The 12,443-nt window shown below is 58.6% G+C and overlaps 2 protein-coding genes across 3 annotated transcripts in view; both read left to right on the top strand.

Moving 5' to 3' along the window:
* The first annotated feature begins 48 nt into the window (after positions 1 to 48).
* SLC35B1 (solute carrier family 35 member B1) lies at positions 49 to 5,476 on the top strand. Its single transcript, XM_041426423.1, has 10 exons — positions 49 to 236; positions 498 to 601; positions 688 to 802; positions 1,342 to 1,357; positions 1,831 to 1,861; positions 3,064 to 3,221; positions 3,805 to 3,931; positions 4,370 to 4,476; positions 4,775 to 4,928; positions 5,127 to 5,476. The coding sequence occupies exons 1-10, from the start codon at positions 58 to 60 to the stop codon at positions 5,177 to 5,179; spliced, it is 1,044 nt and encodes a 347-aa protein (XP_041282357.1). The 5' UTR covers positions 49 to 57; the 3' UTR covers positions 5,180 to 5,476.
* A 6,627-nt stretch (positions 5,477 to 12,103) lies between these two features.
* Positions 12,104 to 12,443, top strand: part of LOC121347635 (speckle type BTB/POZ protein) — a 20,416-nt gene continuing 20,076 nt past the window's right edge. Inside the window, exon 1 of one of the 2 annotated variants that reach the window (XM_041426432.1) lies at positions 12,104 to 12,411. The gene's annotated coding sequence lies outside the window, so the exon portion shown is untranslated. The remainder of the gene's footprint in view (positions 12,412 to 12,443) is intronic. The other variant, XM_041426431.1, reaches the window with a different exon arrangement.

Genomic DNA, 12,443 nt, shown 5'->3' with positions numbered 1-12,443 from the left:
TGTCCCGCGCTGTTCCCGGCTCGCCTCGCCCGCCTTTCCCCCGGCGCGGCGGGGCCGATGAGGCCGCCCGGGGCGCCGCGGGATGTGGCGCTGGAGGTGCCGCCCGCGCTGAGCGGCCCCGCCGCCACCATGGGAGCGAGCGCGGCCGCGGGGCTGCCCGAGCGCCTCCGCCTGCCCGTCTGCTTCCTCGGCGTGTTCGCCTGCTACTTCTACTATGGCATCCTGCAGGAGAGCATGTGAGGGGCACCGGGGCACCGGGGCGGAGCGGGGCCGGGACGCGGCGGGACCGGGGCTTGGAGCTGCGGGAGCACGGAGTACCGGGGCTGGGGGGACGCGGGGACACCGGCGCGGGGCCAGGGGCACACCCGGGGCTGGGAGCGGGGACCGGGGACCGGGGCAGAGCCGGGGCGCGCCGCTCCTTCCCGTGCCACGGGCGCTCTGCCCGGTGTCCGTCCCGGTGTCACCGGTGTCCGTGTGTCCCGCTGTCCGTCCCGCAGCACCCGCGGCCGCTACGGGGAGGGCGCGAAGCAGGAGAAGTTCAAGTACGCGCTGACGCTCGTGTTCATCCAGTGCGTGATCAACGCCGCCTTCGCCAAGCTCCGTAAGTGCGGAGCCCCGGCAGCCCCGGCAGCCCCGGGCCGGTTGTGGCGGGCCCGGGGCCGCTCCTGAGCCGTCGCTGTCCCGCAGTGATCCGCCTGACGGACGCGGCGCGGCCGGACCGCACGCGGGGCTGGCTGTACGGGGCCTGCTCGCTGTCCTACCTGGGTGCCATGGTGTCCAGCAACGCCGCCCTGCAGTTCGTCAGCCCAGGTGGGCACGGGGGGACGGGGACAGGGCTGGGACACGGGGACACAGGGGGGACATGGGGACAGGGACATGGGGACAGGGCTGGGACACGGGGACAGGGACACAGCCACCCCACCCAGGGGGACACGGGGGGACAGGGACACGGCTGGGACATAGGGACACAGCCACCCCACCCAGGGGGACACGGGGGTGGACATGGGGACAGGGACATATCCACCCCACCCAGGTGGGCACGGGGGGACAGGGACATGGGGACAGGGACACAGCCACCCCACCCAGGGGGACACGGGGGTGGACATGGGGACAGGGACATATCCACCCCACCCAGGTGGGCACGGGGGGACAGGGGCATGGGGACAGGGACACAGCCACCCCACCCAGGGGGACACGGGGGGACAGGGACACGGCTGGGACATAGGGACACAGCCACCCCACCCAGGTGGGCATGGGGACACGGGGGGACAGGGACATGGGGACAGGGCTGGGACACAGGGACACAGCCACCCCACCCAGGGGGACACGGGGACAGGGACACAGCTACCCCACCCAGGTGGGCACGGGGACAGGGACATGGGGACACGGGGACAGCCACCCCACCCAGGGGGACAGGAGGACATGAGGATACAGCTGCCCCACTCACAGGGACAGGGCTGGGACATGGGGGGACACCCAGCACAGGGACACTGAGGGGACCCTGGCTGTGACCCCTACCCTGGCTGTGACACTGAGGGGTCCCTGGCTGTGACCCCGACCCACCATTTCCTGGGGTCACTCTCGTGTCCCGGTCCCTGCTGGGGGTGAGGGAGGGCTCTGAGAAGGGACAGAGCTCCCCAAGGGTGGTGGCAGTGTCACCGGGCAGGGAGCTGGGGTCCCTCCCTGGGGAGGGGGCTGAGCTCTGCCTGTGGGGTCTCGGCTGCCCCGGGGAGTTTGGGGGTCTCATTTTTGGGGGTCTCATTTTTGGGGTCTCATTTTTGGGGTCTCACTCTGGGGTGGGGATCATTGACACCCCTCTTCCCTTCCCAGGTCCTGGGCAAGTCCTGCAAACCCATCCCAGGTAAGAGAATCGCCCAATTTTGGGGGGTTTGATGCTCCTGATTTTTTAGGGGTTTAATTCCCGTGGGTGGATTTTGGGGCAGTTCCTGACCTCCCTTTTCCCACTGATGTTCCTGGGGGTGATTTTTTACAAGTTTAATTCCCGTGGGTGGATTTTGGGGCAGTTCCTGACCTCTCTTTTCCCAGTGATGTTCCTGGGGGTGATTTTTCAGGGATGTAATTCCCAGGGGTGGATTTTGGGGCAGTTCCTGACCTCCCTTTTCCCAGAGATGCTACTGGGGGTGATTTTTTATTGATTTAATTCCCGTGGGTGGATTTTGGGGCAGTTCCTGCCCTCCCTTTTCCCACTGATGTTCCTGGGGGGGATTTTTCAGGGATGTAATTCCCAGGGGGGGATTTTGGGGCAGTTCCTGCCCTCCCTTTTCCCACTGATGTTCCTGGGGGGGATTTTTCAGGGATGTAATTCCCAGGGGGGGATTTTGGGGCAGTTCCTGCCCTCCCTTTTCCCACTGATGTTCCTGGGGGGGATTTTTCAGGGATGTAATTCCCAGGGGGGGATTTTGGGGCAGTTGCTGACCTCCCCTTTGCCAGGGATGTTCCTGGGGGTGACTTAATTCTCGTGGGTGGATTTTGGGGCAGTTCCTGATCTCCTTTTCCCAGTGATGCTCCTGGGGGTGATTTTTTAGTGATTTAATTCCCGTGGGTGGATTTTGGGGCAGTTGCTGACCTCCCCTTTGCCAGTGATGTTCCTGGGGGTGATTTTTTAGTGATTTAATTCCCGTGGGTGGATTTTGGGGCAGTTCCTGACCTCCCCTTTGCCAGTGATGTTCCTGGGGGTGACTTAATTCTCGTGGGTGGATTTTGGGGCAGTTCCTGACCTCCCTTTTCCCACTGATGTTCCTGGGGGTGATTTTTTAGTGATTTAATTCCCGTGGGTGGATTTTGGGGCAGTTCCTGACCTCCCCTTTGCCAGTGATGTTCCTGGGGGTGACTTAATTCTCGTGGGTGGATTTTGGGGCAGTTCCTGATCTCCTTTTCCCAGTGATGCTCCTGGGGGTGATTTTTTAGTGATTTAATTCCCGTGGGTGGATTTTGGGGCAGTTTCTGACCTCCCTTTTCCCAGTGATGCTGCTGGGGGTGACTTTTTGGGGATTGAATTCCTGTGGGTGGATTTTGGGGCAGTTCCTGATTCTCTTTTCCCAGTGATGCTGCTGGGGGTGACCCTGCTGCGGAAGAGGTACCCCCCAGCCAAGTACCTGTGCGTGCTGCTCATCGTGGCGGGGGTGGCCCTGTTCCTCTACAAGCCCAAAAAGGGGACAGGGGACACCGAGCACATCTTTGGCTACGGGGAGCTGCTGCTGGTGAGTGCTGGGACCTGGGAGGAGCCCCGGGGCACTCAGGTGGGATTTATTTCTGGAAGAAATCCTGGGATTCTGGTGGGATTTACTCCTCATCTGGGATAAATTCCAGGGTTTCAGGGGGGATTTGCACCGGGGATAAATTCCAGAGTTTCAGGGGGTCTTTACTCCTGAGAGTGGGATTTACTCCTGGGATAAACACTCAGGTGGGATTTAGTCTCACCTGGGATAAATTCCAGGGTTTGAGGTGGGATTTACACCTGGGATAAACCCTGGGGTCCCAGGTGGGATTTACACCTGGGATAAACCCTGGGCTCCCAGGTGGGATTTGCCCCAGGATAAACCCGGGCTCCCAGGTGGGATTTACCCCAGGTTACACCCGGGCTCCCAGGTGGGATTTACCCCAGGACAAACCCGGGCTCCCAGGCGTGCTGAGAGGAGCCCCCTGTGCCTGCAGCCCCCCTGACAATCCCTGTGGGTCCCTGCTGTGAAAGGAGGGATTGCCGTTTCCCCTGGGGAGAAGGAGCGGGGCCTGACGGTGTCCCCGTCTGTCTGTCTGTCTGTCTGTGTGTCTGTGGCTGCCCAGCTGCTGTCGCTGACCCTGGACGGGCTCACGGGGGTGTCCCAGGACCACATGAGGGCTCACTACCAGACGGGCTCCAACCACATGATGCTCAACGTCAACCTCTGGTCCACGCTCTTCCTGGGGGCAGGTGAGGAGCCAGGGCTGGATCCGGGCCCTGCCCTGGCCTGGAGCCCTCTGGGGCTTGGTTCTGTTGGGGATTTTTGGGTTTTTGCTCCTGGCCCAGCCCTGCCCCTCCCTGGGCTCTCCTCCTGCTCCAGCTGGGAGCACAGACTGGAGCCCAGGAGGGCTGGGAGCTGGCCCTGCCACTGGAGCAGCTTTAAGATCCCTCCCAGCCCAACCATTCCAAGATTTGCACTCCTGATTAATTGCTGGGGACTGTTCTGTTGGAATTTGATCCTACTTAATGATCTTTCTTTCACTAATTAACCAGGAGATCGATTGCTTCTGCTGCTGGTGTTTCCTGCGGGAGTTTGTGGGCTTCACTGCCTGGTTTGGGGGTTCTGAGCCCAGCCTGCCCCCACGAGGGTGGGGACCCCCATCCAGGCTGCTCCTGGCTGTTTTCCAGGGATCCTGTTCACGGGGGAGCTCTGGGAGTTCCTGAGTTTCACGGAGCGTTATCCCAGCATCATCTCCAACATCCTCCTCTTCGGCCTCACCAGCGCCCTGGGCCAGGTCAGGGCTCAGGGACGGGATTTGGGCTGGGCTTTGCTTCCCTGGGAGGGGCTGGGCTGGAATTCCCAGGGAATCTGTGGCTGCCCCATCCCTGGCAGGTCCCAGCCAGGCTGGAGCACCCTGGGACAGGGGAAGGTGTCCCTGGATGAGCTCCAAGGCCCCTCCAGCCCATCCCAGGATGCCACAAACCCACTTGAACCCAGGAAAAACCAGGATTTGAAGGGAGATCCTTTGGGATTTCCCCCTGGCTGCCTGTCCTGGCAGTGCCAGTGACAGGGGCTGTGTTCTGGCGGGGCAGAGTTTCATCTTCATGACCGTGGTGTACTTCGGGCCCCTGACCTGCTCCATCATCACCACCACCCGCAAGTTCTTCACCATCCTGGCCTCCGTGGTGCTCTTTGCCAACCCCATCAGCCCCATGCAGTGGGTGGGCACCGTCCTGGTGTTCCTGGGTGAGTTTGGGGGTAAAATTCCCCAGATCCCTGCCCTGGGAGCTCCTCAAACCCGCGGGAGCCTCTCCCAGTGGATCGATTCGGTCCCTTCCCCCCAGCCCATTCCATGAATTTGGGGATGTTCAGCTGGTTTTTTCCCAAAATTCCCACCTCCCTGCTGGTTTGAAGAACTCAGACTCGTGTTTTGTGTCCTGCCAGGCCTTGGGCTCGATGCCAAATTCGGGAAGGGGGTGAAGAAGACGTCGCATTGAGGTTGATCCCGCAGTTGGAATGAACTTTTAATTTATTGTCTTGTACCTCAGAATCTGGTGTGGAACTGGACTCAGGACAGGGAATCAGAAGGAAGCCGTGTGGCACTTATTTTTGGGTTGAGTTTGGTTTGGTTTTTTAATTCTGAATGGTCTCTAAAATGTAATCCTTTAGTTTGAGGTGTAATTTTGCTTTTTTTGTGTAATCAGAGCTGCCCCCTGAGCCGAGCAGCAGCAGATCCTTGCCTTAACAGGAAAACACAAATCCTTCTTATCTTTATTAAAGAAAACCAGACAATGGCCGCTTCTTCAGGACTTTTTTTGGGGATTTGGCTGACGTTGGGGGGCCCAGCTCTGCTCTCCAGGGAGGGAGAGGAATGATCCCAGTCCTTTGGGGTGATCCTGGGATTAAAGCCTTGCTGGAGGCATCCCCTTCCAGCTGTGGGGTTTTCCAGAGGGTCAGAGCAACCCTTTGGATTTTCTCCCACTGGGATGTGTCAGCAGGAAAATCTGAAAGTGCCTCAGGAAATGAGAATTCCCCAAATTCGGGGCAGCTCCTCTGCCATCCCCTGGGATGCCCCAGCAGGAATTCCCAGAGCAGCTCTCTGGGGCTCCTGACCCCTCCTGAAGAGCCTTGGGGGTGTTCCTGCCTGGATCCAGCTCTCCCTTGGAATAAACCCCCAAGGAACAGGGTGGGATTCAAGGAATTTCCATCCTCTGCTGCCTTTTCCTTCTCCAAGGTGCTTTGGGAGAGGGACGATTCTGTTCCGTGGGTTTTGGGCTCTGCTCCTTTTTCCCATCCCAAGGCAGGGCTTGGACTGGGGGGAAACGTCAGGAAACTCCTCCCAGGGATGCACAAAGTGCTGCCAGGGAAGGGCAAAAGGGATTTTAATTCCTGCTGCCAAGGCCTGTTGGGTTTATTGCTGGCAGGAAGTGACCGAGGGTCCCTGGGAGGTGTCCCAGGGTGGGATTTAAGGTCCCTTCCAGCCCCAACCATTCCATGATTCCCAATAAGTGCACCTGGAGGCAGCTCAGAATTCTCTGAGCTTCACCTGCCCCAGCTCAGTCCCAGCTTGGACCAGACCCTCTCCAGCTCATGGGATGCAAATCCAGGTAAATCAAAGATTTTGGGGTTTTTTTCAGCCCTGGGAGCTCCCTCTGCCTGTGCAGCTTTGGGATCAGGAGCTCTTTCCCAGCAGGGATTCTGGGGCAGGAGTGAGGCTCTGGAATGTTCCAGGGCTGGCCAGGACATTCCTGCAGGGAATTCCCGGGCAGGAGCAGGATTTGGGGATTTTTTGGGTGCCTCGGACAGGTGCAGATGGCTCGGGCCGAGCTGAGCAGCTCTGAACCGATCCCAATTTTCCTCCCTCCCGCCTTTTGTTGGCTTCAGTTCCCAATTTCAGCCACTCCGGCCTCAGTCACCGGCAGGGGGAACTCTGCTTTAACCATTCCCAACCAACACCGGGAGAAGCCAAACAAAATCCCAGCAAAAAGTGCCACCCCTGCTCGAGCAGTGCTGGAGCCAAGCCCAGCTGCAAATCCACCTTTTCTCCCGTTTTCCCCCAATTTTTTCATTGTGTTTAATCCTTCCCGGCCACCAGCAGAGCCCCCTGGAGCCGCGCTGGGAGCTGAAATCCTGCCCTGCTCCTCCCGGCCTGAGGAACATTCCCGGGGGGAAATTCCCGCTGGAATTCTCCCGGGAAGCTCCGTCCGGGGCAGGGGATCAGGACGGGGCCGGGAAGGGGAGGTGGGATGGAGGAGCTGAGCCCGGCTCCCGCAGGGGGAATTTGGCAGCTCCGCTCCCTCTCCTTTCATCCCCGCTGCTCCTCCTGCAGCTCCAGCAGCTCAAATGTTTGGAGAGGGGACTGAAATTTTTGGAGTGGGGACTGAAATTTTGGATATTTTGTAGGGATGGAGATAATCCTGTAAGTGATGATTTTTCTGGTCACGGGAGAGTAAAGGTGGATAAGGAATTGTTGTCATTCCCTTGGGATCTTGGTGTTCCTTTTAATACCTCAGGGTGTTTTGGGGACAGCAAGAAAAGGTTTCCAGGCTGGTGAATGATTTAATGATTTGATGATTTAATGATTTGCTTCCCTGCAGGTTTGGTTTAATTGTCCCCACATCGAATCAAACATTGGGATTTTCCCCTCATAAAGTCCCAGTTTGGAGCCCCCAGCAGGGACCTGGAGGCAGCCCCGGGGCAGGAGCAGAGACCTCTCCCCGTGGCCAGCAGAAAACTCTGCTCCAAATATCCCAAACCCTGAATATTCCAAGGGAATAAACCCCTCGTTTGTTAATTTGTTTGTGGTGAGCGTGGCTGGGAAAACAAAATCCTGGAACAGTTTGGGCTGGGAGGGAGCTGTGCTGGAAGCTGTGCTCCTGTTTGAGGGGGAAAAAGCTGAATTTGGGGGGCTTGGGGACAACGCTCTGGGCTCCCCCACCCCTCAGGTGCCGGGGTGTGGGGAGGGGGAAACAATTCCACAGCAGGATCAGGTTTTAATGAGAGAGGGATCAAAAGCAGCCTGGAAAACAAGAGCAGCCTCATCAGGAGCCGCTGCTAACGAGCACCAAAGCCCGCTCAGGGCTGGGGGAGCTGCTCGCTCACCGTTGTCAATTTAAAGGCTGAGTTCCTCCTCTCCTCCAAAATCAGCTTTGATGCCTCTCCAATCCAGGTAAAAATAGCAACCCAGCAGATTCCCTGCGACTGAAACCTCCAGGGCAGCGTTTGTTTTAAGCGGTGTTTGTTTTCTCCCAAACAAAAGTGGCTTTTAATCATAGCAGCGAGGACTGAGGGAAGGTTTCTGCAGGTTTGGGAGGCAGGGAAGGAAATCTGGGTGGGAAACGTTCAGAGCAGGGAACTGGGAATGGTTGGAGAGGGAACTGTCCCTGCAGAGCAGCAGGAATTCCCTGATGGAAGGGCTGCTCCCGAGGGGTTTGCACTGATTTAGGGCTGTGCTGACTGTCGCGGTTTGGGATCAGCATGCCAGAGTGGGTTTGGGTTGGAAGGACCCCAAAGCTCATCCAGTTCCATCCAGGGCCCCCTCCCACTGTCCCAGGGGGATCCAAGCCCTGTCCCAGGGGTCCAGGGACAGCCACAGCTGCTCTGGGAATTCCATCCCAGCCCCTCCCAGGGAAGGCAAATCCCCCTGAAGGAAAACCCTGCGACCCTCTGGCTTCCTGCCTCCAACCTGGCAGGAGCCAATTCCCCCACCGTTTTTACACGTACATAAAATCCATCAATATTTGATGAATTTCTGTAAGAGACACCGATATTTTATTTACACACCAAAATAACTGCTTAGCCCGTCTCCACCCGAGGAGCTGTTGGAGGTGGGGACGTTTCCCTTCCCTCCTGCCCCGCGGATTCACAGGGAAGGGAAGCTGGCCCTGCTGGGCTCAGCCTCCCGCTCAGGTTTTGCTGTTCCACTGTGAATCCCACCCGGAGGAGAAGGGCTGCAGCAAGTACAAAATTAAAAAAAATGCAAAACCCGAGGCTCTCCACTCCCCTCGCCGGGAGGATGCTCAGCCCTCCACGGTTCAGGGCTCGCAGGATCCAGCAGCTCGGGCTGTCCCCAGCCCCCGAGCGTCCCCTGGGGCGCGCTGAGGTGACAGAGCCGGGGCTGCTGTGACAGGAGAAACCTCCCGAGGGGCTGGGGGGAGCAGGAGATCTGCGAGGGATGGAAACACCCCGGCGCCAGCGGGAGAGAACGGCTCCTTAATTGGCTGTAACCAAAAAATGACCGTTTCACAAGGAAACCATGGGAACCTGCGGTAGCCGCGTTATCGAACGATTTAAGTCGCACACAAAGCGAGCGTCTCCCCAGAGCTGGCCCTGGCAGTCGGTGGCACAGCGCTCCTGGTGCTCTCCAGATGGGAAATGGGCTCCACAGGTGCCCCTGGCACGGGCAGAGGGGACAGCACCCCGCGCTGGCTCCGCGAGCACAAATTAAAGCCTCATTAAGTCTCCCCCGTGATTGAGCTGGGCTTTGTTTGCAGCGGGTTTGTTTGGGTCCGCAACAGAGCTGGCGAATCCAGGAAATAATGAAATAACTGCGTTTTCATCCTCTCCTGATAGGGGAGTTTAATTAGTGCTGCATTTTCAATAGCTCTGATCCCGCCGTGCCGCAGATCCTTCCTGGATAAGGGGATAATGATTGGAATCCTGTCCTGCAGCCCCGCGCTGGAGGCAGGGCTGCTCCGTTTCATCACGGCGGAGAAACGCTGGCAGCTCTCCCTAATTACATTGCTGGAGTTTTAGTAAATTGAAAGGGAAAACGCAGGAACAAAATAATTAAACCCGAAGAGGAAGCGAATATTAAAAAGCAGCAGCTAGTTAAAATTCTTGCGCACAGCTCCTGTCAGAGCCGTCGGTTTAATCAGCTTCCCGTGGAAATCAAAGGGAGAGGGTGACACCTCCAGACCTGGGGGTACGGCAGCATTTGGTGTCCCTTGTCGCAGGGAAATGCCACCTGCCTGCTGCCATCCAGGTGGGAATTGTCCCCAGAGCCGGGAATTCAGAGCTCTCTCTTCACACACCACCAAAATCACCACCTCAATACCCAAGGTTCAAGCAGCTGGAATTGTTTATTTATCGCAGAATCGTGTCCCAGACACGGAGAAGTGACAATAATTCTCTTCTGCCAGCCACCAAGGGGGACAGAGCTGAGCCTAAATAACTTTAGCTAAGGGAGGAGAGGTGAAACCCCACGTCCACTTCCACAGGTGCCCAATTTAATTTTTCACTTCCTGGGAACAAGAGGATTTTGATCAGCAGAACCTGAAAAGGAACTTGACTTCCCCACTGCAGAGTGACACTTGGCCAGTGCTGGATTAAAGGAGAATTTCTGTTTGTTCTGTTTACAGAGAGGCTGCCGGGGAGGAGGGGGAGATCTCTTTGTTGGCTGTAAAACTGCTGCTGCAATTTCCTCTGCTACTTCAGCTCTGAGAGGAGAAACACGTCGCTAAAAATCCGCAGCTTAGGTGGGAACATGAAACGGGAATGGGAGAGGGATGAAAGGCGGTTTCCGGGAGAAGCGTGCGGCCAGCACGGGAATGCAAACACCAGCCCTGCACCTCGCAGAGCCATTTCTTCATCAGCACGGCATCACCTGCTGCTCTGTCACCACGGGCAGCACTTGGGGACACGAAGGAATGCAGCAGCACACGAGGGTTGCTCAGAGGAGGATTCGCTTGCCAGGAAAACCTGGGACACTGCGGAGAACATTCCCAATAATCCAGCAGCCAGCCGTGGGTGGACGTGGCAGCCCCTGGCCTGGAGCAGCACTTCTCACCTGGGAGAAGGAGAGAGAAGACAAAAATATTTTGCATTTCCCATTTCAATAAGCGTGGCTGCGCTGTGGAACCTGGGTAATTCTGTTCTTGGGGTGCTTTGTGTGTGGTGGAATTAATTCACCCCGAGGCTGGAGGTGAGGAGGGGAAGGCTGCTCTGGATAAGCTTCTCTACAAACCTTCAGGTAATTAAGGACTGGTAACAACGACATCCTTGCTTCACTGGTTACAAACCACTACAAAGTAGCAGAGAAGAGCTATACCAACAAATTAATTGCTTGCTGTGCTTAAAATGTAAAAATAAGTTTTAAAGTTTTGTTTCAGCGTGGGTGTGGAGCAACTTTGCCAGCCACACACGAGCCTGGGCCAAGAAGAGAGCAAGGCCTTACTCGATAACGGTGAAAAACGGGTGGAGTCTTATTTCTCACAATGTTTTTGGAGGATTTTGGTAACACTTCCTCACAGAGCTGTGAGGGGAAACAGCACCCGCCATTGCCTCAGGCAGCCAGGCCCTCATGGAGCCCTGAGGGAAGGAGAGATGGTTCCCGCCATTCCCTCAGGCAGGTGTCCTGTCATGGAGCTGTGAGGGAAGGAGAGATGGCACCCACATTCCCTCTGGCAGGTGTCCCCTCATGAAGCTGTGAGGGAAGGAGAGATGGTTCCTGCCATTCCCTCAGGCAGGTGTCCTGTCATGGAGACCTGAGGGAAAGGGGAGATGTTCCTGCCATTGTCTCAGGCAGCCAGGCCCTCATGGAGCCGTGAGGGAAGGAGAGATGGGACTCGCCATTCCCTCAGGCAGGTGTCCCCTCATGGAGCCATGAGGGAAGGAGAGATGGGACTCGCCATTCCCTCAGGCAGGTGTCCTGTCATGGACACCAGAGGGAAAGAAGAGATCGTTCCCACCATTCCCTCAGGTAGGTGTCCGCTCATGGAGCCGTGAGGGAAGATGTTTCCTGCCATTCCCTCAGGCAGGCATCCCCTCATGGAGCCGTGAGAGAAGGGGAGATGGTTCCTGCCATTCCCTCGGGCAGGTGTCCTGTCATGGAGCTGTAAGGGAAGGAGAGATGGTTCCCACCATTCCCTCAGGCAGGTGTCCCCTCATGGAGCCGTGAGGGAAGATGGTTCCTGCCATTCCCTCAGGCAGGTGTCCGCTCACGGAGCCGGGAGGAAAAGGGCGATGGCACGCCCAGAAACCTCCCGAGGGACGGGGAAAAGGCGGTGCCCCCTGCGAGGGCCGTGTGGGGCAGGGCTCTGTGGCGGACATGAGGGCAGCGAGAGCGCCGCCCGCGCCGAGCCCGCGGCGGAACGGCACTGCGACAGCAGCAGCCGGTGCCGCACGGGAACAGCGGGTCTGGCGAGGCACAGGGCGCACGCTGCGCGGCGCTGCCACACGAGCATTCACCAGCGGGCAGCAGAGGGGCAGGGCCGCCGGGGCACGCCTGCCACAAAGTGATCCCCATGTGAGAGCAGGACGGACGGGCCCTGCCACAAAGAGGGACGCTAACACAGCGCATGCGCAGGAGCCGGCCCGGCCGCGCGTGCTCACGGCGGGGGGAGCGGTCTCGCGCGACGGGCGCACGGCTATAAAAGGCGGTGGGCGTGGCCGGCGGCGTCAGTCTCGCAGTGCGCGTGCGCGGCGGTGAGGGCAGCTCTGGGCACCGCCATATCCCGGCCCCCCCCCCCGCCGCCCCGGCACCGCGCGCATGCGCCCTGAGCTGCTGCGGGCACCTGCGCAATAGTGATCCCCGGGTCGCGCTCGGCGGAGACCGGCCCGGGAGGACATGCTGCCAAATAGTGATCCCTGACTGCTGGTGGTCTCCTGAGGGGGCTGCGGGGTCCGGGGCCGTCCCCACACACCGCACCTGCCCGGGCACCGCTCCCCGCCTCCCTCCGGCCTCCCAGCAGCGCCGCACCGCCGGCGGGGCCGCTCCTCGGGCCGCGAGGTGAGAGCGGAGGGGAAGGAGTTGTGGGGGGG

This window comes from Onychostruthus taczanowskii, unplaced genomic scaffold (genome assembly GCF_017590055.1).
Source record: "Onychostruthus taczanowskii isolate IOZ18803 unplaced genomic scaffold, ASM1759005v1 scaffold91, whole genome shotgun sequence".
Lineage (NCBI taxonomy): Eukaryota > Metazoa > Chordata > Aves > Passeriformes > Passeridae > Onychostruthus > Onychostruthus taczanowskii.
Note: the sequence above shows the minus strand (reverse complement) of the source record. Positions and strands in the feature narration are given on the sequence as shown.